This window comes from Loxodonta africana, chromosome 21 (genome assembly GCF_030014295.1).
Source record: "Loxodonta africana isolate mLoxAfr1 chromosome 21, mLoxAfr1.hap2, whole genome shotgun sequence".
Lineage (NCBI taxonomy): Eukaryota > Metazoa > Chordata > Mammalia > Proboscidea > Elephantidae > Loxodonta > Loxodonta africana.
Window position 1 is genome coordinate 33798073 of NC_087362.1, and position 25121 is coordinate 33823193.

Consider the following 25121-nt stretch of genomic DNA (forward strand, 5'->3'; position numbering starts at 1 on the left):
TTTTTTTTAAATTTGGCATTTTGGAGATCAAATAAGACATGTCTGAGATCATATTTGTGATCCCTGCTTGAGTTTGACTGTGAAATACAACAAAAATAAAGAGGTCGGTGTACTATTTGGTAACTTTTAAAGTCATAGATGGGTACTAGTAGGAATGTTCATTAGCTTTTTCTTTAAAAAGATGATTATAAAGATGATCGCTCACCGCATGGACACTGAAACAACAGAGGAGCCAGTTCTGCCTGGTGACAAGCCCTCAGATAATACAGCCTCTTTGGGCAGCGCTTTTTGGTGAGAGGCGGGAGGTGCCTTGCGCCTTCATTACAAAGGTGTCTGAGAATGTGATCCCAACCTTTCTCCCAAGGCCGAGGAGGAGCGTGGAAGACAGGCAAGAATGACCACACTTTGTTTTCTTTGGGGTGAGGTCACAGCGATGACAAAAGACTCGGTACCTTTAATAATATTCATAATTACAACCCACAACACATTTTGAGCAAGACCTCTTGGCCAAGGACAGGGCGGGTGCTGAGGGCCAGGCTAGCCCCTAAGAAAAGCCAAAAAACCCTGCTGATGTAGAGTCAGTTCCCACTCATAGCGACCCTATAGGACAGAGCAGAACTGCCCCATAAGGTTTCCAAAGAGCAGCTGGTGGATTTGATGTGCTGACCTTTTAGGTTAAGCAGCCAAGCTCTTAATCACTACACCACCAGGGCTCCAGCCCCTAAAAAGCTTCAGAAAAAGCAGAATGGTGGCCCTTCTGGTGGAAGAAACACATACAAGTGCTTCCCTCTGGGTGGCCAGGTCAAAAAGGTGACTCTTCCTCTGGGCTGAGACAGGGCCCCAGAATTGGATAAAGACTGTAGGTGGAACTGCAGCCTCATCTTGGCCTCACCTGGGCAAGTGCTTCTGTGCAGTGCACAAGTACTCCCCCCTTAACCAAAAAAAAAAAAAAAAAGGTTGCCATCGAGTTGATTCTGACTCATAGCATCCCTATAGGACAGAGTAGAACTGCCCCCTAGAGTTTCCAGTGAGTGCTCGGTGGATTCGAACTGCTGACCTTTTGGTTAGCACCTCCAGCTCTTAACCACTATGCCACCAGGTTTTCCCTACCCAACTTAGGGGAGCCTTTTTGGTGGGGGCAGGGGATAGCTGTCCCTCCTGCCTCCCTCAGTGTCCCCACAGGCTCCTCTCCCTCCCCGCCCAAACCCTCTTCTCCAAAAGGAATCTGAATTCCTTCCTGCAGAGAGGAATCACTGGGGACTGTTTCTCCCACAGAGATTTGCAATTTGCATCACACACACACATACACACACAAAAAGTCCTATTGGTTATGTGCTCTGGAAGCAGGGCTGGACACCTGGAGATGTTTGTGTGTGAGCATCTCCAGGCCTGCTGTACAGGTGAGGAGAGGTGAGGAAGTAACCAGCTGGACTCTGCACACCCCCTCCCTGGGGCACACCCCTCTAGACTGCTAAGCCTCCCCACCTCCTCTCTGGGGCACACCTCCTCTGGACTGCTAAGCCTCCCCTCCTCTCCGGGGCACACCGGCTCTGGACCACTAAGCCTCCCCTCCCCTCTGGGGCACACCCCCTCTGGACTGCTAAGCCTCCCCTCCCCTCTGGGGCACACCCCCTCTGGACCACTAAGCCTCCCCTGCCCCCTCCTTCATCAGTGAGGGAACGAGGGCCCGCAGCCTGTGGGGGGACACTTGAGGCTGGAGCCAGGGCTGCCAGGGAATGTAGCCCTGTATGTTCAAGAAAGCCAGAAATCTGGATTTCGATGAGAAACCTCACCCCCTCCCCTCCCTGGATTGGCTGTTTCCTGGACTGTAGACACCTGAGGGCAGGTGGAGTGCAGGTGACATTTTCCCTGGACTGGGTGTTTCCGAGACTGTAGGTATCCGAGGCAGGCGGAGTGCCCGGCACACAGCAGGCAACTCATATACCCAGCTAGGGCGCCGGCTCAGTGAGCCACTACTTGTTCCCACAGGTGAAGCAATGAGGAGGCACGGAGAGGTGAAGTGACCCGCCCAGGTGGTCCAGGTAATCCCAGGCCGGCTCCCTCTGCCTCAGACCCGACGGTGGTACCTACCCGGAGGGGGTGGCACTGCCTCCAGGCAGGCGTAGACGCAGCCGTTGTAGCAGCAGCGCTTGTGGCGCGGGCAGTCGGCGTCGGCCTGGCAGCGCACGGCCTGGCAGGCGCCGGGGGGCAGCAGGCGTGGGGGCGGCGGGCAGCGGTCGGCGCGGGGCTGCCGGGGGCCGGGCCCCAGCGCGCTCAGCTCCTCGGCCTGCGGGGCGGGCGGAGAGACGGGGGCGGTGGTGGCGGCGGCGGCGTTAGAGCCCCTGCGCCGCCCCTCAGAGCTGTGCACCGCGGGCGGGCCCTGCACCTCTCTGAGTCCCCGCCTTCCGGCGGCGTAGAAAAGGGAGAGCCTAGCAGAACCTGCCTAGAGGGCCGCTCTGAGGTTTAAAAGATACCGTTTCCCTTATGATAGCCCCAAACCCAAATGACTCAAAGCCATCAACAGCAAAAAGCATACATGAATCTTGGTATATTTGCGGGAGAACAGTTTGTATGTTGTGCACCTATCTATCTATATATACATACACACATATATGAACTACATATATAATAAGCAGCCCCGGTGGTGAGGTGGTTAAGTGCTGGGCTGCTAATAAAAAGGTTAGCAGTTCTAACCCTCCAGTCCTCTGTGGGAGAAAGATGCGGCAGTCTGCTTCCATAAAGATTACAGCCAGTGGGGGACCATGGTGTTGGGGAACATCTAGCTCAACTGGCATAACATAGTTTATAAAGAAAATGTTCTGCGTTCTGCTTTGGTGAGTAGTATCTGGGGTCTTAAAAGCCTTTGAGCAGCCTTCTAAGATACTCCACTGGTCTCACCCCTTCGGGAGCAAGGAAGGATGAAGAAAACTAAAGACACAAGGGAAAGATTAGTCCAAAGGACTAAGGGACCACAACTATCACAGCCTCAGCCAGAGTCCAGTACAACTAGATGGTGCCCGGCTACCACCACGGCTGCTCTGATAGGGTCCTGGACAGAGCTAGAGAGAAATGTAGAACAAAATTCTAACTCACGAAAAAAGACCAGACTTACTGGCCTGACGGAGATTGGAGAAACTCCAAGAATATCGCCCCCGGACACCATTTTAGCTCAGTAACGAAGCCACTCCTGAGGTTCACCCTTCAGCCAAAGACTGGACAGGCCCATAAAACAAAATGAGACTAAAGGGGCACACCAGCCCGGTGGCAAGGACTAGAAGGCAGGAGGGAACAGGAAAGCTGGTAATAGGGAACCCAGGGTTGAGAAGGGAGAGTGCTGACATGTCACAGGGTTGTTAACTAATGTCATAAAACAATATGTGTACTAACTGTTTAATGAACAACTAGTTTGTTCTGTAACCTTCTTCTGCAGTACAATAAAAAAATAATAATAATAACCTCAAAAAAGAAAAAATTTGAGTGCTCACCTGGCCTGACCACAGGAAGCAAATAAATCAGGCCCTGCCTTCCGTGGGCTTACAAAAAAAAACAAAAAGATTACAGCCTAGGAAACTCTATGAGACAGTCCTGCTCTGCCCTATAGGGTAGCTATGAGTTGGAATCAACTCAAGGGCAGTGGATTATATACATAATATATACAAAATGCATGACAATTATGGATACATAGAAATTTGCATATATAAAATACATATTTCTCATTCATAATCCATATGTTTGTAGAGAGCTTTCACAGACTACACAGAGAATGAAAAAACTTATGCAAGAACTTGGATAAATCTCACAAACATTATAGTGATCAAAATAAATGCCAGATCAAGAGAACACACAGTGCCTCCATGAACAACTGCCTCTTTTACCCTGAGACCAGAACCAGATGGTGCCCAGCTACCATTATTGAACATTTTGATCAAAGATTCTACAGAAGAGTCCCGATCAAAAGGGGGTAAATGTTGAACACCATTACAAATTTTCATGGACTCCAGACATTCTGGAGCCGTGAAGTTTGGATGAAACTCTAAAACTATTGCCCTGAGATAATCTTTAAAACTTAAATCAAAAATATCCCCTGAAGTCTTCTTAAAACCAAAAAATAGTTTAGCTTAACTAGGAAAGAATGTCTCTACCTTGAGTATTATGCTCCTTTAAGAACTGTCTTATCTGGGTGGGATCAAGTTGACAACAGCAACTCGAAAGATTAAACAGGAACCTTAGGGGCAGTGAATTTATGTTAATGGGGTTGGAACAGCTCTGAAAAGGAGGATGAGAATGGTTACACAACTTGAAGAATGTAATCAGTGTCATTGAACTATGCATGTAGAAACAATTGAATTGGTGTATGTTTTGCTGCGTATAGTCTCAACAACAACAACAACAACAAAAAGAATCCCTCCACACCCCCCAAAAAGAACACACATTATGATTCCATTTATATGAATCTACAAACAGACCAAGTTAATCTTTGGCGATGGCAGACAGGAGAGTGGTCACCTAGGCAGGCAGTGACCGGGTGGGGCACAGCGGCCTCAGGGGCTAGTCAGGCTCCAATTTTTGGTCTGGGTGGTGGTTACAGGGTGTGTTCACTGTGGACACTTACGATGTGCACCGTTTCCAACATGTATGCTATGTTTCAAAGGAAAGTTATATGAGACATAACAGCACAAAGTAAGCAGGGAACAGTGAGCAAGAAATATTTTGTAGGGGAGGCTGGGAGAGTGTAGGTCACATCAGGCAACCCACCTTGTGTTCTCCTGACACCAGACCCCATCTGTCATGGATTGAATTGTATCCCCCCGCCAAAATATGTGTCAACTTGGTTAGGCCATGATTCCCAGTATTGTGTGGTTGTCCTCCATTTTGTGATTGTAATTTTAAGTTGAGAGGATTAGGGTGGGTTTGTAACACCACCGTTACTCAGGTCACCTCCCTGATCCAATGTAAAGGGAATTTCCCTGAGGTGTGGCCTGCACCACCTTTTATCTCTCATGCGATAAAAGAGAAGGGAAGCAAGAAGAGAGTTGGCGGCCTTATACCACCAAGAAAGCAGCACCAGGAGCAGAGCGCATCGTTTGGACACAGGGTCCCTGTGCCTGAGAAGCTCCTTGACCAGGGGAAGACTGAGGACAAGGACCTTCCTCCACAGCTGACAGAGGCAGAAAGGCTTCCCCTGGAGCCAATGCCCTGAATTTGGACTTGTAACCTATTAGACTGTGAGAAAATAAATTTCTGTTTGTTAAAGCCATTCGCCTGTGGTATTTCTATGGCAACACTAGATAACTAAGACAACATCCATGCCAGTAACACTGTTCTGCTTCTGGATTGGATAGTGGGCGCGTGCAGGACAGGCCTTATACACACAGCTAGATACAGGTTAATGGAGAAAACTCCACCTGGGCTGCCACCTCCCACCTTTGCCTAAGCCATTCCTTTCATCTAAAAGGCCTCTGCCAGGTACATGGTTGCAAACTCCATGCACTGCCCTCCATGCCCTGAAGGGGGCGACAGGTCACTGAGAGCAGGACCTGAGTAGGCGTTTGTGCGACTCCGTAGGCTTTCCAATACCAGTGGTTTTCAAACTGCCTCCCAAGAGCCTCAGTGACTACTGTGGGGAGGAGTGACTGCCTGGTAAGTGTAGGGCCTGGGTCCCCACCCCTGCTTCACCCAGAGAATCCATCTTCTAAGCCAACATGTGACAGATAAGGGGATGAAGGCTTAAGGAGAGGTGCTGGGTCTCCCCAGAGACGGAGGGGAGGCCAGGGCATGGGCCTGTTTAACTCTGGGTTCAGCCTTTCACTGCCCCTACCCCATCCTGTTTCCTTGATTCTGCATCATTGCGAATAATTTTCAAGCTGCAAGCAGGAGGCCTAATCCCATGCCATTAGCTCTTAGTTCATCTTTACAGAATTAACAAAATTGGACCCATGTTAGGGCCCCGCTATCTCTAATCCTAATCTCATATGACAGCTGCCTCGGCCTCCTGGAGGGGGGTGATTAAGAGTGTTTCAGGCATGGGGCCAAGGGGACGGGGCATTTTCCGCCCTGCCTGCTTTCGCATCAAGCCTCATTTATGAAATTTACTGGAACCTGGAGATCAGAAGGGAAACACTTCCCAGCCCCTCGAAGCCTCCCCACATCTCCCCAAACAGGAGGTGTGGAGAAAGAACTGTTTTAGACGTGCCACCTGCCAGAACCCCAAGAAACATGCAAACGTCAATTCTCTGAATTTGGAGAGAACAACAGAGGTAAGCGCCTTAGAAGTCAAACCCCCTGAATTATTTACTGTGCGGCTGGAACAACAGATGGTTGTAGGTGATAAAGAACTGATTTCACTGAGGGGCTCAGATTAAACGATTGAATTCTTTTTTTTTTTTTAATTTCGTTTAGCGCAAGGTGATGCTCAAGGGTAGTTCTAAACAGAGGATATTTCCTGGAGTTCTGAGAAAGACCTGACTTTTGCTCCAAGAAATATATAAATCGCCCTCCAATGGCTTCCTGGTGCCCCACGCAGGTTCAAGGCCAAGGCCCTTGGTTTACAGGTCAGAGCCAAACTGCTCCCTCCCCTCTTCTTTGACCTCCCTCCCACCACTGTCCCGCCTTCTCCCTTCTCTCTCGCCACACTGGTCCCCACTCTCTTCAGCCCCAGGCAGCCCTCACCTCCCCCATGCTGCCCCTGAGCTGCGAATGAAACAAAGGCATGATATAGTCCTCAGAGAAATGAGGCAGCTCCCCGCAGACCGACAACATCCTTAGAGAAAGTCACAGAGCCACCGTTTTCTATTTCTCAGAGATTTCCATTCCTGCCAAGGGCTTGGGCAGTGAAGTCTGTTTCAAAACAGCTGCCCACCATAAACTCATGCGACAGCTCAGATACCAACTTTCCAGTTCTGTGTGCCTCACTTGGATAAAAATTATCCCCTGAAGGTTTTCATTCTGGTGGCTATTTTTCATCCCTTGGGAGATATTTTTGGAGGCCTCTATGGAGTCGCAAAGCCATTCTACTGCAGATTTCCTCAGGAAGGGGGCTAAGGAAGTGCCCGTTCTGGGCTGCTTCGATGGGAAGCTGAGTTGAGCAAGCTCATGTATGGATTTGGCCAAAGCAAATGACCTGGCTGGCCAACCCAAGGAGGCTGATCTCATAAATACTAGCACATCTCACATGGGCAAGCCAGGCAGACCTACGGCATTAACACATTCAACATCTACTCTTGTGAAAAACACAAGGTACGCAAGACAGCACAAATAAGCACAAAAGGTCAGATATTGTGTGAGTCCATTGATATGAAATGTCCAGCATAGGCAAATCCAGAGAGACAGAAGGCAGATTAGTGGTTGCCAGGGGTTGGGGCAGGGGGAGAAGGGGAAGCTATTGTTTAATGGGTGTGGGCTCTCTTTTGGGTGACGAAAATATTTTGGAACTAGAAAGAGGTGGTCACTGAACAACATTATGAACGTTCTAAATGCCACTGAAATGTTTGCTTTAAAAGGATTCATTTTATGTGATGTAAATTTTACTTCCATAAAAAAAAGTATGAATAAAATTAAGAAAAAAAATGTATGCTGTCTATAACTGCTTTATGAAAAATCCAGACAAACATACACCTGCACACCAAAATGTCTACTGAATTTACATCTCGGAGGAAGAATTTAGATAACTTTTACTTATTTATTAATTTTCTGTCTAGTCTGATTTTTTTTATTAGTATTTTTATCATCAGAAAAAAAAAAAGTAAGCCACTTCCATTTCGGGAAGAAGAACCCCAAACTCTGCCCCTATTTACTCACGTTCCTCCCTCAGTGTCCCCCCTCCCTTCATTGCAAGAGCTCTACCCTCCTCTGGAATATTCCAGAGACCTAACAAGCAGACCAATAAAAAGGCACTCCAGGCCGGGTTTTCCTGGTAGAGGAAGAAAGCCAATTTTCCTCTAAGCATTACTTGTGCTTCCTTTGGAATTTGGACGTCAAAAATCTAAAAATATGTTCCTCCCTGGAACACAGAGGTTAGAGATCAGCATGCGTTGACACGCCCCATTTTCTGGTGCTCTGGGACCTCAGCACTGGAATCTGGGAGCAGGATTGGGTGCAAGGCTAATGGGACTTCCTGGGAGAGGGCCTCAAAAGTCTGGGATGGCACAGGGCTTGCCAGGGGTGAAGTTACAACCCATCTGCAGTGTGCTGAAAGTCCGACCACAAACTCACCAGCTCCTTCGACCAGGGACTACTAAGTACAGCTGTGCCCCTGAAGGTCTTGTAAAACCAACCAAAAACCAAACCTGTTGGTGCTGAGTCGATTCTGACTCATGGTACCCTCGTGTATTACCAAATAGAACAGCTCCATAGGGTTTTCTTGGCTGCAATCTTACGGAAGCAGATTGCTAGGCCTTGCTTCCGCAACACCGCTAGGTGGGTTTGAACCATCAATCTTTGGGTTAATAGCCGAGTGCAAACCATTTGTGCCACCCTGAGACCTTGAAAGTCTCCTAGGAGCTGCTGAATACCTCTATTCTGTTCCAGAAGGCTTTGACGTCATATATTCAGTTACTTAATAACAAATTCATAATTCTCAGGCCTGCCACATGCCAGGCATAGGGCTGGGCGTGGGGAACCGGGGGACTAGTCCAACCAGAAGACCCTGCCTCTGCCTTCACACAGTTCACAGTGCCAGGACAAGTGGCAGACACTAAACAAAATATCACACAGGTAAAGCAAATTAATTGTTTTTCTCAGCTACAAAAGTAGTTAATGGAAAACCAAACAAAGCCACAATGAAAAACAAATCACGCAGATGATAATAATGGAGCTAAGTGCCATGATGGAAAGCCAGGATGCTATGAGGACGTTTAGGGGAATCAGAATGGGGCGTCCAGGGAATGGCTGTTGTAAGAGGTGGCCACGAGGCTCAGACATGACCAGAGTTCAGCAAGATGAACAAGCCCCGCTGCTGAGCCCCCCCAACACGGTGCTAAGGACACAGAGGGACCCTCATCCACTCCTCCAGCCTCACCCCCAGTGTTCACCTTGGGTTAACCTGCATTCCCACCTGCCTCTCACACGTGTGCTCCTAGACTATAACTGCACAGGGACTTCGGGTGTTTCTTCCCTCTCTCATTTCCACCTGGAAGTTCAGGGCTGGAAACTCAGCAGAGGATGATGAAGTCCAGAGAGGGAAAGTGAAAGTCATGCTATTCGATTACTTTCCTTCCTTCCACCCACCCATCCTCCATCTGTAAACTTGGCTGAGAGCCTGTGACGTGCCTGAAGGCTTCCGTGCAGTAGCTTCACTTTGGTAGGCCACCTCCCTCTCTCCAGCCTCCAGGGAGAACCCAGAGTTTGCCAGGGTCCTTGTCATGTATCCTCCAGGACTCACTGAGCACCCCTGCTCATCTGATGGAGGCCTCTCAGTGGTCCTTGTGACACCATGGTGGTATGATCTCTCATCTCTCAAGGAGCAGAAGAAGCCGCCAGGAATTCAAGGACTGTGTGTAGCTTCCCCCATCTCTGGCCAGGATGGTATGAACCGAGCCACTTTCCCTATGGCTTCCATTTTCCTTGTACGTGAAATGTTTTTATCTAAGTCAGGGTTGCCGGTTATAAGTAATGAAAACTGTGTTTTTTCCCAGAAGCAGACTTGAAACTAGGGTTTGAGTGCAGGGGGGATATTTGGGGGAGTTCTTGGGTAATGTAAACAGTTAAGCACTCAGTTACTAACTGAAAGGTTGGCAGTTCAAATCCACCCAAAGGTGCCTCGGAAGAAAGGCCTGGCAATCTGCTTCTAAAAAACTCAGCCATTGAAAACCCTATGGAGCAGTTCTACCCTGACACATGTGGCACTGCCCTGAGCTGGAATCAAATTGACAGCAACTGATTTCCTTTCAGCTTCAGTATATTTGGGAGGGGGTCCCAGGAAGCTCCAGCAGGGGAATGGGGAATGGAGGCAGGGGAGGGAAAGAGCCAATCTGGGACAGTTGGTGAGCAGGGGACTACCTGGGCAACTGGAGCTCAAGCCCAGGGGGCCACTGGGAAAAGGTGTAGAACACTGTGCAGAGGAGTCCTGCCCAGGGGCGAGGCGGCCAGGGCATGTGTCCCCAGCTCCCATGTGCTCCCTGGGGCACTATTCCCAGAACCTTGGCCTGTCCTGCATGTGGCTGAGCAGGCCTTTAGGCCAGTAGACCAAGTGCTTACAGAATGCAGATCAAGGAGATGAGGGGACAACTGGGAGAGTCCCAGGAGTGGCTGCCCCTCTCACTCTTGCCATCTCAAGCAAACAACTGAAGGGCTGTATTGGAAGGCCCTCAAGAGCTCACAGGAAGTAACAAGGAAATGGAGAAGCAGGCTGGGGAAACTAAGGTACACAACTGGCTATAACAGGGACTTTGTGTTCATCACCAAAGATGCCCCCTCTGGGAGGGTGGACTACAAAGAGGCAACCACCATCCTGGGTGGGCAGCATCTGGGCGAGGCACACAATGCAGGAGGGAGCTGAGGGACACAGAACAGACCCACAGCCACAGCGGCTCACAGGGACCACCAGGCCTCCCAGTTCCAGGCTGACATAGCGGTTGCGATGGACCCCACCAGGAGATTTGCTGAAGGATCTTGAGAGTTAACACACACTGAACACGTGGCTGGACACAGAATACATGCTGAGTAAATCAGCTTTCCTGCAACCTTCGCTCGCCCTCAGGAAAGAAAAGGCAAACCACCAGCTCCACAGAAGTGGGTCTGAGCTCCCCGGAAAGTCAGCGGACTGTTTACAAACATCCTGCTTCTGTCTTATCCAGCATCTTAAATATTTGGTTTCTTTTTTCTTTTTTTTTTTTAAATAGCACACACATAGAGAATGTGGCTCTATGCCAGGCATGGGGCTAAAGACTTCATGTGATCTTTTCATTTAACCCTGTAAACCTGGCACTGCCATATCCCATGTTGCCAATGAGGAAACTGAGGCTCAGAGAGAAGAAATTCACTCAAGGTCACAGAGCTAGGGCCTCCCATGGGAATATAAGGCAAGTATCTTCTCCTCTGGCGCTGTTGAGTGTTTGGACCATAAAGCACAAACAATGTTCCAGAAATTAACTCTGAACTCCCACGCCAGCTGAGAGGCCAGCCCCTAAACAAAGAATCACTCTGTCGAGGGATGGACTCTCAGAAGGTAGGAGAAGGCCATGGGGAACTCAGCTGTTCCTCCAGTCCCATCTCGAAAGGACAGGGGCATCTGAGCTCACAGGCAAGAAGGGGTTACCCCCCAGAGTAATGAATGGGCTGGTCAATGTTCAACAACTAACATACTGAGGGATGAGAGCCTTTGCCAATTCCCATGGTGTAAGTGCTCCCATCATGGCTGATTTCAAGCTACTGACGTGACTTCATTGAGGCCATTGGGGTCCTGGGCCACAGCTAAAGTTGGACTCAGCATGGGGGTTGCCCACCCTGAGCACGTGTGGGGCTTCTTCCTATTACCCCTGAATTCCCTGTTGGACACTTGCACAGAAATTTGAATCACAACTGAAAGGGTCTTGGAGGCCATCTGGTCCTCCACATTCATTTCACTGCTACTGACCTGAGGCACCGAGAGGGGTAGTGAGTGGCCCAAGGTCACACAGCTCATTAAAGAAGTGGCTTCTATGAATTTCATGGCCAGGCATCCCGCCCAGCCTCCCTGTCCTCTGAGCCACAACTCAAGAGGCTGTTTTTCTCTGGGGGCTTCCTCTGAGGCAAGTTCACAGGGCTTCGTGTGTCTCCATGTGGGCTGGGGCTGATGTTTGTTGATAATTGAGGAAAGTTTCCATTTGGTGAGGGGTAAGCTCAAGGCATTTCATCCTGACAGATGATAACCAAAAAAAAAAAAAAAAAAACCAAACCCGCTTCCGTCGAGTCAATTCCGACTTGTAGCGACCCTACAGGACATAGTAGAACTGCTCCATAGAGTTTCCAAGGAGCACCTGGCGGATTCGAACTGCTGACCTCTTGGTTAGCAGCTGTAGCACTTAACCACTACACTACCAGGGTTTCCGACAGATGATAACTAGGAGTAATTCACCTTCCGAAGCCCACCCAGGTCCGTGTTTTTAAAGAAACCACCTCACTGCCTCCTTCTCACATCCCCCCAGCTCTCCCAGCCTCCCTGGTCCTCCTAATGAGGATGTCATGGCGCCCATCACCCCGACACTCCAGGACATGGTAGAGATAAAATCAGATGATGTATGGGAAATCTCTTTGTGGTCCTAGAAGCAAAATGCTAAATAAATGGGAGGGTTAAATCATCCTGTTGGGCCAGCAAAGAGTATGGAGGAGGTCAAACCTGAGAAGGATCTCTCCCCCCAAGTGAGGACCCCTAAGGGTATCCCAGATGTAATGTTTCTACCCCTGAGCCTCTTCTCATGCTGAGCCTTCTTCCAGGAATCCCCTTCCTCCACTTAATTATTAATACTTCTTCAAGATCTGGTCAGGGTCTCCGCCTTCTCCAGGAAGCTTTCTGTGACTGACTTCATCATCTCGCCCGCCATCATCTCCATCTTTATTACTCTTCCACTCCCACATGGCCTCCTGTCTCTCTCTAGGAGCACCTGTTGTCCTTGGTGAGTGTGTGCCCCTGGAGACAGGGATTAGCTTTAATAAAGTTTCATTAGACACTCCCCCTCTGTCTTCTTTACCTGGCAAACTCCTATCCATCCCTTCAAACCCCAAGCCAAATGTCCTCAACTCTTAGAAAACCATCCCTGACTCTCTGGGGAAGAGCTACACACACTTTCTTCTATGCTTCCTCTGCAATTTGCCGTCATTCATCTCCAAGAATATGTTGGGCTCCTATTCAATGACAAGCCCCTCCCGAGAGACTGGGGACACTTCACTGAACAAGACAGAATCAGGCCTGTCCTGAGGAACGTACATTCCACCCAGGGAGGCAAGCACTAACCGATTCCACAAACATTTGACTGAAAGTTCCCAAGATGATGTGCTTGCTATGTGCTAAGCACGTTATGGGTACTGAGTCATTTAATCCTCACAAACATGCCACGAATGGTGTTATTATCTTCTTGGCCCTCTATGCCCAGAGAACCCCCTGGCTCACTCAGTCACTGCCTGCATGTGGAGATGGGCTACACTCATCTCTCTCACTCCTAGTCCCCTCGCTTTCTCTCTCTCCCTGACATTTGCCACTGAGCACAGTACACCCTTTCCTTTTATTGCTCGCTTATTCTCTGCCAACCTTATGGTAGCATGGGCTCCAAGGGCCGGGGATCAATGCCCGTATGCCCATGGCTTGTAACAGTACTTGGTAAGCCGAAAACCAAACCCATTATCATCAAGCCAATTCAGACTCATAGTGACCCTATAGGACAGGGTAGAACTGCCCCCACAGGATTTTCAAGGCTGTAAATCTTCACTGAAGAAGACTGCCATATCTTTCTTCCACGGAAGGCTGGTGGGTTTGAACTGCCGACCTTTTGGTTAGCAGCTGAGTGCTTGACCACTGTGCCACCAGGGCTCCTACTTAGTACACAGTGGCTATCCAAATGGATTTGCTGAAATACATGCATAAGCTTGTCTTTTACAGCTGAGCTCATGGGTGCTCAGAGATGTCAAACAGCTTGTGGAAGGCACACAGCTGGTGGGCAGCAGAGCCTGGATTCAAACCCAGACAGGACTCCACTCAGGAATCCCACTCAGCTACACCTTCCCTTCCTCTCATCCCCATGTGCCCCCACCCCCGCAACCATGAGACCCTCAAAGACAGGAGGGAGCTGGTGTCACCTTCATCCTGTACCCACGGGACCCAGTGCCTGGTCTGGAGTCATATCTACTAATGTTTTTCAAATGGATAGTTTGCCACATGAGCGCAAACTATACTTCATAAGCACGTGCTCACTGATCGCTGAGACAGAACGCTCAGCCTTAAGTCCTGACTCTTAGGCCAGGTGCTCTTTTCCAGGAGAAAGGAGAAGCCAGCCACACAACCGTCTGCATATTTTGCTGTGCTTTGCCTCTTTATCTACAGGTCAGGAGCCTTCTGTGGGCTAAGTCTTCCCAGTCCACCCTCCACCCCCAGCACTGAGATACAAAGACACCTGCCCTTCTTGGTCCGGACGGTCCGGGAGTCAGGAGGAGCGTACACATCGTGTGGGGACCCCCTGATGCCTCCCCTGGCAGAGGCAGCCCCAGCTCCCCACCGGGCGCTCGGCACTCACTCGGGACTTCTCTGGCAGCCTCGCCTGCAGCGCCCGCTTCCAGAGATTCTTGGCAGAGCCGGCTCCAAGGAGCAGCAGCAGGAAACACAGAGCCTGAATCGTCCTCCTTGCACTGCTGCCCATCCCGAGGCCGGTCAGAGGCATTTCCTCCCAGATGCTCTGAGAAGAGTCCTGCCCCAAGTGGGGAGAGGCAAGCATGCAGTCTGCACTGCAGGCTTTCTTGGCTCCAGGCAGCCGGGACCTCAGATGGATCCTGTGTCGGCGCGCCCAGAACATACCACCCTCCGCCCCGCCCTGGTGGCCAGCCTGCCTGGCTATTTTTAGTCTGGCCTACAACATCTGGCCCTGGAGACACTGGAGGCAGGAGGAGGGGGCACTGGGCTTGCCTGGAGACACGGCCAGGATTGGCCCTGTCACTCTCGGGTAATGAGCACTTCCTGGAGGGCTGGGTGGTCTCCTCTCCAGGAGGTGTGCTGGCTGTCCTGGGTAGGATTGGACAAGGAACGGACTGCCCTGGCGGGATGGGTGGGGGCTCACGCTGCAGCCTCATTCAGGTTTGAGCTGGCCTGCAAACTGTCTGCTCAGAAAAGTTCCCTTGGAGCCATGTTGCTGAGTGGGGACTGTCTAAGCACGTGGCCATGGGAAATTGCTAACCCTCTTGCAGCCTGGTTCCCTCTCTGTAAAGCGGGCATATGGACAGTTACCCGTAGTAAGTGTTTCTTGTGAGATTTAAATGAAACCGTGCTTGGGAAGCGTTTCATGCACTGCCTAAAACCAAAAAATCAAACCCTTTGCTGTCGAGTTGGTTCTGCTTCATAAAGACCCCACAGGACAGAGCAGAGCTGCCCCAGAGAGTTTCCAAGGAGCGGGTGGTAGATTCAAACTGCTGACCTTCTGGTTAACTGCTGAGCTCTTAACCACTGTGCCACCAGGGTTCCATGCTAGACATATGCAGTAGACAAATGCAAGGTCTAGTATATTTTAAGTGCTCTTTAAATGTCAGCTTGTGCGCGTGCATGCGTGCGTGTGTGCATGCGTGTATGTCGTATGAACCATTGTCAATATTTTAGAAACTTTATGTTCCCCTGGCCGTTCTCAGCAACCTCAAGGCAGGTACTATTTCGATCCCCATTTTACAGATGTGGAAACAGAGGTTCAATACTTGCCTGAGGTCACCAAGCAGGTAGCAGAGTTGGGGCTTGAGCTCAGTCCCCTCTGGCCACTGGGGCCAGCCTCTAAGTCTGTGTGATGCTGGGAAAGTCTCTTTGGCCCACTGGTCCTCAGTTGTTTCATCTGTGAAATGGGGATGGTAACAAAAATCCCTTCCTCATGGGGTTGCTGTGGGGATTACATGGTGAGTGTTCATACAGTGGGTTCCTCTCCTCTCCCTCAATAACTGCAGCTCCTTCCTATTGGCCAGGTCAGCCCCAGGATGCCAGGGCTGGAATCGTCAACCCCTGGTGTCCTATTGGTGAAACATCATAAAAAATCCATTGTCATTGAGTTGATTCCGACTTATAGCAACCTCATGGGACAGAGGATCCATAACCACAGGCATAGAGGTTAGGGTTTATAAAACAGTTCAATCCATATTTTTTTCTGGGGGAGACACCGTTCAATCCATAACACCCAATATAGCCTAAATATTATCATTTCGATGCATAATGAATATAAAAATTACTAATAACATATTTACATTCTTTTTGTTGTTGTTTGTACTAACTCTTCAAAATCAGAAGTGTATTTTGTACTTACTATGATTTTTATGATGTTCGTCGCTGTGGGTTGGAATTGACTCCAAGGCAGCGGTTTTGGGGTTTTTTTGGTTTACAATGTTTGAAGGAATCCTGGTGGCTTAGTGGTTAAGAGCTTGGCTGATAACCAAAAGGTCACCAGTTCGAATCCCTCAGCCGCTCCTTGGAAACCCTATGGGGCAGTTCTACTCTGTCCTATAGGGTCACTATAAGTTTTTTTTTTTTTTGGTTATGCCTCTGGTTATAATCCCATTTGGAAATGGGTTGTCTTTGTTATGTTAACGAGGCAGGGTTAGTGTAGGGTGTGTCTGGAGTTAATCTCTTTTGAGATATAAAGGAGATTAAACAAGCAAGCACAAAAAGCAGAGATGGGGAAGAGATGGTAAGCCACATGAGGATGGGCCAGGAGCAGAAACTCAGAAGAGACAAGGACCTTTCTCCAGAACTGACACACATAAAGGCTTCCCCCAGAGCCAGCACCCTGAATTCAGACTTCCAGCCTCCTAAACTGTGAGAAAGTACATTTCTGTTTGCTAAAGCCACCCACTTGTGGTAGCAGCACTAGATAACTAAGATATTGGGTTAAACAAAATATATTATTAAAATTAATTGTACCTTTTTTTTCTTGTACTGTTTTATGTGGCTACTTTTTTGTTTTCTTCAAAAGAAAGAAAAACAAAACCCTCATGACTGAACCAATAAGCAACATCATGACAAACGGAGAAAAGACTGACATTGTCAAAGATTTCATTTTACTTGGATCCACAATCAACACCCATGGAAGCAGCAGTCAAGAAATCAAAAGATGCATTGCCTTCAGCAAATCTGCTACAAAGGACCTCCTTAAAGTGGTTGAAAATCAAACACAACACCTTGAAGACTAGGTTGCGCCTGACCCAAGCCGTGGTGTTTTCTGTTGCCTCATATGCATGTGAAAGCTGGACTGATGAATAAGGAAGACAGAAGTAGAATTGACGTTTTTGAATTGTGGTGTTGGTGAAGAAAATGAACAAAAAAATGAACAAATGTGTCTTGGAAGAAGTACAACCAGAATGCTCCTTAGAGGCAAGGATGGCGAGACTGCATCTCACATACTTTGGACATGTTATCAGGAGGGATCAGTCCCTGGAGAAGGACATCATGCTTGGTAAAGTGGAGAGTCAGCGAAAAAGAGGAAGACCCTCAAGGAAATGGATTGACACAGCTTCAACAATGGGCTCAAGCGTAACAACGATTGTGAGGATGGTGCAGGACCGGGCAGTGTTTCGTCCTGTTGTACCTAGGGTCGCTATGGATTGGAACCAGCTCCACCACACCTAACAGCAACATGCGGCTACTAGAATATTTAAAAGTCTCCACGTGGCTCGCGCTATGTTTCTACTAAGCAGTGCTGGTCTCGGATATCAAACTCCTCTCTCTTAGCTTTCACTCTTCAACCAGACACCCAGTTTCAAAACTTGACCTCACCGTTGATGCCTCCTTTGTCCCACCTCCATGTCTTGTATCTTATTAATTTTTAAAAGTAAATGTATTTTTTATGATAATAAAAATGACTTGTTTATTGGCAGAAAGTCTGTAAAATAGAGGCGAGAACAAATAAAATCTTTAAAATACCTATAATCCAATGCCAATACCCAGACATAACCCATGCTAGTCCTTTTTTCTATGTAGGTCAATTTCAAGGTCAAGGTCAAGGTGGAGATGGAGATGTTACGTATGTTAAGAACATGGCAACTGGAACCATCCTGCTAGGCTCAAACCCCTGTATGGGACCTTCCAGCTATGTGACCTTATGCAGATCCCCTACCCGCTTTGTGCTTTGGATTTCTCCGTAAAATGGGAATAATAGTAGCTCTGATCTTGTAGGGTTGCTGTGAGACCCAAATGAACTACGGTATATGTACAAGCCAGCTGTGCTGGCACCTCTCTCCTCACCTGATTATGAACTTGTCGAGGACGGGACTGTGTTGTCCATCTCTGAATCTTTCACCAGGAAGGGCACGGGGACCTCCCCGCTGAGCAGTTACTGTATATCAGCCACAGTGCTGGGCTCATTATCACAGCTACTCCCACTGTCCCCGCCTTGCTTGCTCTGCTCCAGGCTCTCTTGGGATCTTCCACCTTTGGGCCTTTGCCCTGGCCAGACCCTCCCCCCGGAGGGGCCTCTCCCCAGACACCTGCAGAGCTAATCCCCTCAATTCCTCGCAGACTTTGTTCAAATATCACGGTCTCAATGAGGCTCACTCTGACCACATTTTTAAAATTACAACCTGCTTCTCTTGCGCTGCTCAGAATTCCCAATTCCCTTTACACCGATCTGATTTTCCACAGCTTTGCCACCTTTTCACACGCCATCCAACTTACTTGTTATGTTTATTGCTGGTTGTCTGTCTCTCCCCCTGCAGTCAGTTGAGTAAAAGCCAAAAACCCAAACCCACTGCTGTCGAGTCGATTCCGACTTATAGCGACCCTACAGTAATGGCTCCCAAAGGTGTCCACGTCCTAATATCCAGAGCCTGTGAACATGTTACCTTCCATGACAAAAGGGGACGGTGCAGCTGTGAATTAGTTAAGAATATTGAGATGGGAGATCATCCTGAATTATCTGGGTGGTGGTGGTGGTGGTTGTTACCAATAGCTGTGGAGTCAATTCTGACACAGCATGTGTGACAGAGTACAACTGCCCACAGGGTTTCCTAGACTGTAATCTTTATGGGAGCAGACTGCCAGGTCTTTCTCCCAAGGAGCTGCTGGGTGGGTTCAAACCTCTGACCTTTCGGTTAGCAGCTGAGGACTTAACCGTTGGCCGCCAGGGCTCCTCGATTATCTCGGTGGGCCCATTGTAATCGGAAGGGTCCTTACAAGGGTCAGGGTTGGGGAAGGAGCTGTGATGATGGAAGCAGAGGTCAGAGAAAGATTGGAAGATGCTGTGCTGCTGGCTTTGAAGAAGGAGGAAGGAACCATGAGCTGAAAAATGTAGACAACCAACAGAAGCTGGAAAATGCAAGGAAGAAGATTCTCGCCTGGAGCCTCCAGAGGGAACCAGCCCTGCCAGCATCTGACTTTAGCCCAGTTTGACTGCTTTTGGACTCCTGACCTCCAGAACTGTGACCTAGTAAGTTTGTGGTGATCTGTTGTGTTACAGCAGCTTTAGGAAGCCCATACTTACGCTTCCCCAGTAGGATCCAAGCTCTACAAGGTCAAGTGCCTGTGTCTCCCTTACTGTCTGCACCCTAGTGCCTTGCACAGTTCCTGGCACCAAGTCAGTACTCAGTAAGCACTGGCTGAAAGCACTGAGTGAATTTAATCAACACAACAACCCTACAAGGAATTATCCTTGTTCTGCAGACAAAGAAACTGAAATCACAAAGTTTAGGTACCTTTTTTTAAAGCCACGGCTAGTGACTAAACTCCAAAGCACTTCCTTTGATACATGGCACAGGGCTTGGCACACAGTAGCTGCTCAATAAATGTTGTTCAGTTGAGGTATCAGTTTGGCAGCAGTGTTTAAACCACAAGGACCAGAGTGCTGAGCTTGTAATCTGTCAGTTAATGTCTTGTTAACGTTAATTTATAAAATGACCCTCTGATGTCTTCAAGGCAAGAAGAGTATCGCTCACGGGACACGCCAGCACTCAGATTTCATGTGGGAGGAGAAACTCGGAGCAAATCTTTGGCCAGAAAACTAGCCACTTCCTCTGATCAGTGACAAGGCAGGATCTCGGCCTGACAACTTGGCCAAGGTCCTATTACCATTTCGGGCCAGCAGCCTTCCCCGGGTTCCTGGCCAAGCCTCAGAACTCTATGTTCCGAGTGGTGGAGGCCCTTCCGGTTCATCTGAACTCTGACGACCTAAACGTGATCCCAAGCTTAGTGGGCTGCCCTCCCGGGAAAAAATTCCTGCAGCCCCATGAGCCAGGATTTCTCCAGGAAAGCCTTGGAGCTGGTCAGGCCTTTCATCTCCTGCACTCTGAGAGCTGCTAGTGAAGCTGGCCTGCTGGGGCCTGACAGCCGCCACCACCCAGGCCTTCTGCCCCCAGAAGAGGGAAGGAAATGTCTCCTTGAAAAAAAGAAAGCGTGTACCAATGTCCTTGCAACACTAGTCACAATAGCCAAAAGTGGAAGCAACCCAAGCATCCATCAACAGATGAATGATGAACAAAATGTGGTCTATCCATACCATGGAGTATTATCACTCAGTGTAAAATTGGTGTGGTGGTGTCAGGCCTTGTTTAACTCCACCAGGGGTTGGGGGAGAGAGAATCAAGATCATCAGCCCAAGGCTGATTCCTTTAAGGCAGAGATCAGACATACCTCCTCCCTCCGTTCTTTTTTACCAATCCTGACATCAGCTGTCCCTCCCATGGCACTTCCTACTTCTCTGCTGGGATCGATAATTCATTGCAATGGCCACAGAGACCTCACAGGCCATACTCACTGTTGTAGGAATTATTAGGGAAGTAACAGTTACATTTCAGTATCAGGAATGACTCAACATATAGTTCTTCGATCAGGATGGCTTTTTCTCAGCCATTCCTGCAGGCAGGCCTCTCTCGGCCCCTCAGCCCCTTGGCCCAGCCTCTGCCCTACTCGGGCAAGTCTTACAAAGCTCTTTGGCTCTGTCAAGTGCCCAGAGGCACCCCTACTCCGTCAGTAAGGCTCTGCCCGAAGGAGCTCAGCTCTCTAGCTTCGTGGGTGGGCAACTAGAAGCTCACTCTGCCATCTCATGACAGTCTACTTGTTCTGCTGCTGTTGTTTCTCTGCCACCGCTTCTCATGCCGCCTCTGGTGTCACAGCTCTCTCTGTCTCCTGGGTCTAAGAGGTTCTCAGCACAGGGACCCTCGGTCCAAAGGACATGTTCCACTCCTGGCTCTCCTTCTGATGGTAGTGAGGCCCCCCCTTCCATTTCTGGGATTAGCTCCCTTAAGCCTAGTGGGATGGCAAAACTGATGGATCCCATCATTAGGGTTCCATATACCTTATTTACATGGTCCCACTCCCACAAAAAAAAAAAAAAAAACTTTTTTTTTTTTTTTTTACTCCCACAAGCTTCCATGTACCTGATTTGAAATATTAGTAGGCTATCTAATCCCCTTGGTGGGTCATAAGCACCTTATTTGCATAGTACCACCCAATCATTGTGTGAGAGTCACAAAGACTATGGCTAAAAAAAAAAAATGGCTAGAAGGGCCATATTAAGTAATTTGCTGCACCACACTCATCCGAAAGAGAAAGGAAGTTCTGATACATGCTATGACATGGAAGAACCTGGAAAACATTATGCTGAGTGAAATAAGCCAGACACAAAAGGACAAATATTGTACGATCCTACATATATGAAATTGGCAAATGTTTAGAGACCAAGGTTTATTTTCCAGGGTGAGAAGGAAGGATAAGGGGGGGATCATTGCTTAGGAGGCACTGAGTTTCTGTTAATGGCAGTAGAATAATTTGGAAAAGATTAGGGAGGGTCTAACCTAATCACTCCTGAGTTATAAAAACAGTAGAATAGACAGAGAGACACACACGGGGGAGACAAATACCAAGGTAGGCTAAGGAACTCCAGGGACTACCGACAAGGAATTTTCCCTGGTCTAAGAGCTTCTCTGTGCAGGAACCCCAGATCCAAAGGACGCACTCTCCTCTTGGCACTGCTTTCTTGGTAGTACAAGGTCCCCATGTCTCTTTGCTTGTTCTTTCTTTTATATCTCAAAAGAGATTGACTTAAAACACAATCTAATCTTGTAGATTGAGTCCTGCCTTATTAACATAACTGCCTCTAATTCTGCCTCGAAGCTAGAGAGCTGAGCTCCTTCGGGCAGAGCCTTACTGACGGAGTAGGGGTGCCTCTGGGCACTTGACAGAGCTAAAGAGCTTTGTAAGACTTGCCCGAGTAGGGCAGAGGCTGGGCCAAGGGGCTGAGGGGCCGAGAGAGGCCTGCCTGCAGGAATGGCTGAGAAGAAGCCATCCTGATCGAAGAACTATATGTTGAGTCATTCCTGATTAACATCATAGAGGCAGGATTTACTCCCCTAGAGTCAGGCCCCGAATTTGGACTTCTAGCCTCCTGAACTGTGAAAAAATAATTTCTGTTCTTTAAAGCCACCTATTGTGGTATTTTTGGTTACAGCAACACTAGGTAACTAAGACGGTGCACAAAACCATTGCACTCTGTGTTCAAGAGAGAGAGGCAGGCAGCATAAGAGCCCATAATGGGTACCTGACCTGGCCCGAGAGGCAGTGGAGTTTCCTGGGACGGTGACCACTCAGCTGAAAACTAAAAACAGAGAATGGGCCTTGCAGCTGGACAGGCATGGGGTGTGTTATGGATTGAATTGTGTCCCCCAAAAATGTGTGTCAGCTTGACTAGGCCATGATTCCCAGTGTTATGTGATTGCCCACCATTTTGTCACCTGATGTGATTTTCCTGTGTTATAAATCCTGCCTCTATGATGTTAATGAGGCAGGACTAGAGGCAGTTATGTTAATGAGGCAGGACTCAATCTACAAGATTAGATTGTGTTTTAAGTCAATCTCTTTTGAGATATAAAAGAAAGAAGCAAGCAGAGAGACATGGGGACCTTGTACTACCAAGAAAGCAGCGCCAAGAGGAGAGTGCGTCCTTTGGATCTGGGGTTCCTGCACAGAGAAGCTCCTAGACCGGGGAAAATTGATGACAAGGACCTTCTCCCAAAGCCAACAGGGAAAGAAAGCCTTCCTCTGGAGCTGGCACCCTGAATTCGAAAGTCTAGCCTCCTAGACTGTGAGAGGATAAATCTCTCTTTGTTAAAGTCATTCATTTGTGGTATTTCTGTTATAACAGCACAAGATAACTAAGGGTAGAAGACAATGGCTTTGGGAAGAATGAGAAGGAGGTGGCAGGCTTTGAGTTTTAGGGTATGTGAATGGCTGGGAGTGGTGCCGCCACCCAAAAAGGGCCACATTTTGCCTTCAAGAGCCCCTTCCTCCATTTAAAGAAAAAAAAATGAACAATTATCTTTTACAAACGCATCAATAGAAAGACAAATATAATCCAAGCTGGATTATATTCATTTTTTCTTCTAATTTTAAGAGCAATTCAAACACTCTTGTGAGCCCCTCAAAGTCTTGAGGGTCCTCAGGCTGCGCTGTGCCTGATGGAGAGGTGAGGCCTGCATCCAAGCACCCCACTGTGTGACCCTCGGCAAGCCTTTGCCCTCTCTGAGCCAGATGCCGGCCAATCAAATGAGATCGTGTACATAAATTAAAAGTGGCTCAGCATACATGGGCGCCCAGTTTAGGGCAGTTCTGTCTGCTGCGTCCTCTGCAAAGAGCACAGAGGTGAACTGTGCAATAGGTCTTTCAGACCGCCCCCCCAGCCCTTCTCCAGGCTGTGAATGGAAACAGACGTCTCCGTCTCGTCTCCGTGGGCCGCCTTGTTCTTGGCAGCCAGCCCCTGACCTCAGTTCACTCCTGGCCTCCCTGTCACTGACCTTCCTCATTGTCTACCTCCCACTAACACAGTTGACTGCCCGCTCAGTTAAGGAACTCCCATTTCCTTCCTCAGACGCCAAAGAGCCGGCTCCCCTTCCTGCCCAGGGCGTACCCAGGGCCTGGCCACCCAGGATCTGCCCTCCTCTCCGTGTACTGGCCCATGTGGTCTCCCAAGCTTACATGTGCCATTCTGAAGAGCTGCAGGGAAAAGGACCCCCCTACAAACAGAAAGAAGCCTCGAAGCTAAGTCTCCGTAGGTCACAGAGGCAGGTGGAAAGACTGGCTGGCTCTCTGTGGCTCCTCTGCCCACCCGCACCCCCAGCCCCAGCCTGCTCAAGCGTGGAGCCAGGCCTTGACCATGAAAACTGGGATTCTCTCCATTTCTTCTCAGGACCTGAACCTGCCCCAGCATAGGGTGTGGGACTCCTTCACTTGTTTTTGTTTTTCCCCCAAAAGCAAATATGACTGTGAAGCCCCTAGTCTTCCACCTCCCAAGCACGAAGGCTTGCTTTAGCTCTCTTCCAATAGCGACCTTATAGGACAGAGTAGAACTGCCTTAGAAAGTTTCCAAGCCTGCTGCCAACGAGTGGATTCCAACTCATTGTGACCCTATAGACAGCGTAGAACTGCCCCCATAAGATTTCCAAGGCCGTAACCTTTACAGAAGCAGACTGCCACACCTTTCTCCCATGGAGTGGCTGGTGGGTTTGAACCATTGACCTTTTGGTTGGCAGCTGAGTGCTTTAACCACTGCACCACCAGCTCTCCTTCCCAGGTCTCTCAGGACTAGGATAAAAATGTGCACCACCAGTGGCAGTACTGGTCTGGCCCCTTCATTCTTAACCTGCGGCACATTAGAACCACTGCCCAGGGTGGGGTTTAAACACGCCCACAGCCTGGCCCACCCCAAAGAGAATCAGAGTCAGAACCAATTAATTCAGAATGGGGCTCTCCAAAGCTCTCAGCAGGTTATAATGAGCAACCAGGCCTGGGAACACTGACAAATGTGGCCTCCCAGCTCCCTCTGCTCCGGCACACTGGCCTTCTGCCACCTGTGTACTCACCACGCTCCATTTGGCACAGGGCCATTGCGTGTGCTATTCCCTCTACCTAAGACACTCTTCCCTGCTCTCTTTGCTGAACAATCTAGGGAAACCTTCCTTCCCAAAACCGTCCCTGACCTTTACACCAGGTCAACTCCCTTGGAACAGGCCTTTGTCTGAACCCCTGCTTGACAGGATCCACCAGCCCTGGGGGTGAAAGTAACATTTCTTTCTGACAATGCCTGGCCCTTTCAGTAGACAGTAAGCACCCTAAGGGCAGGGACTGTGTCTTTCGTGTTTTTGTTTTTTTCTCTTTCCTATTACGCACCTGGCATGTCGTAGAAGCTAGTGGACATAAAGTGAGTGGATAAATGGATGTTCCCACCCTCTCCACATAGAACTCCTGCCCAGGTGACTGCTGGTTTCTCCTGCTGGGCTTTCCTAATGCCAGCCACTGACCTGAGAGTCACCCCAGACCAGAGCGCCTGACCTGGTGGACGGACTCCAGCGTCTGCAGTAGCACCTGCCCCTGAGATGTCATTCATTCCACAGCCATTACCTGTGCTGGACAACATTCTAGCAGCTCAGGACGCGCTGGTAAAGGAGGCGCTGCGCCCCTCTCTTTCTCTGCCTTAGCCCTGTGGACATTT

At 49.0% G+C, this 25121-nt stretch overlaps 1 protein-coding gene across 3 annotated transcripts in view; it reads right to left on the reverse strand.

The window, feature by feature from the left end:
• Positions 1–14505, reverse strand: part of WFDC1 (WAP four-disulfide core domain 1) — a 28965-nt gene extending 14460 nt beyond the window's left edge. The window contains exons 1-2 of one of the 3 annotated variants that reach the window (XR_010318837.1): positions 14202–14502; positions 2092–2287 (exon numbers count right to left, since the gene is read on the reverse strand). Coding sequence is in view for 2 of the 3 variants with exons in the window: in XM_010597825.3 (XP_010596127.1) it covers positions 2092–2287; positions 14202–14477 (472 nt within the window). In the remaining variant the exon portion in view is untranslated. Of the gene's footprint in view, positions 1–2091; positions 2288–14201 lie in introns of all 3 variants that reach the window. The other 2 variants (XM_010597825.3, XM_003418081.4) reach the window with 2 other exon arrangements.
• Between the last annotated feature and the right edge of the window lie 10616 nt (positions 14506–25121).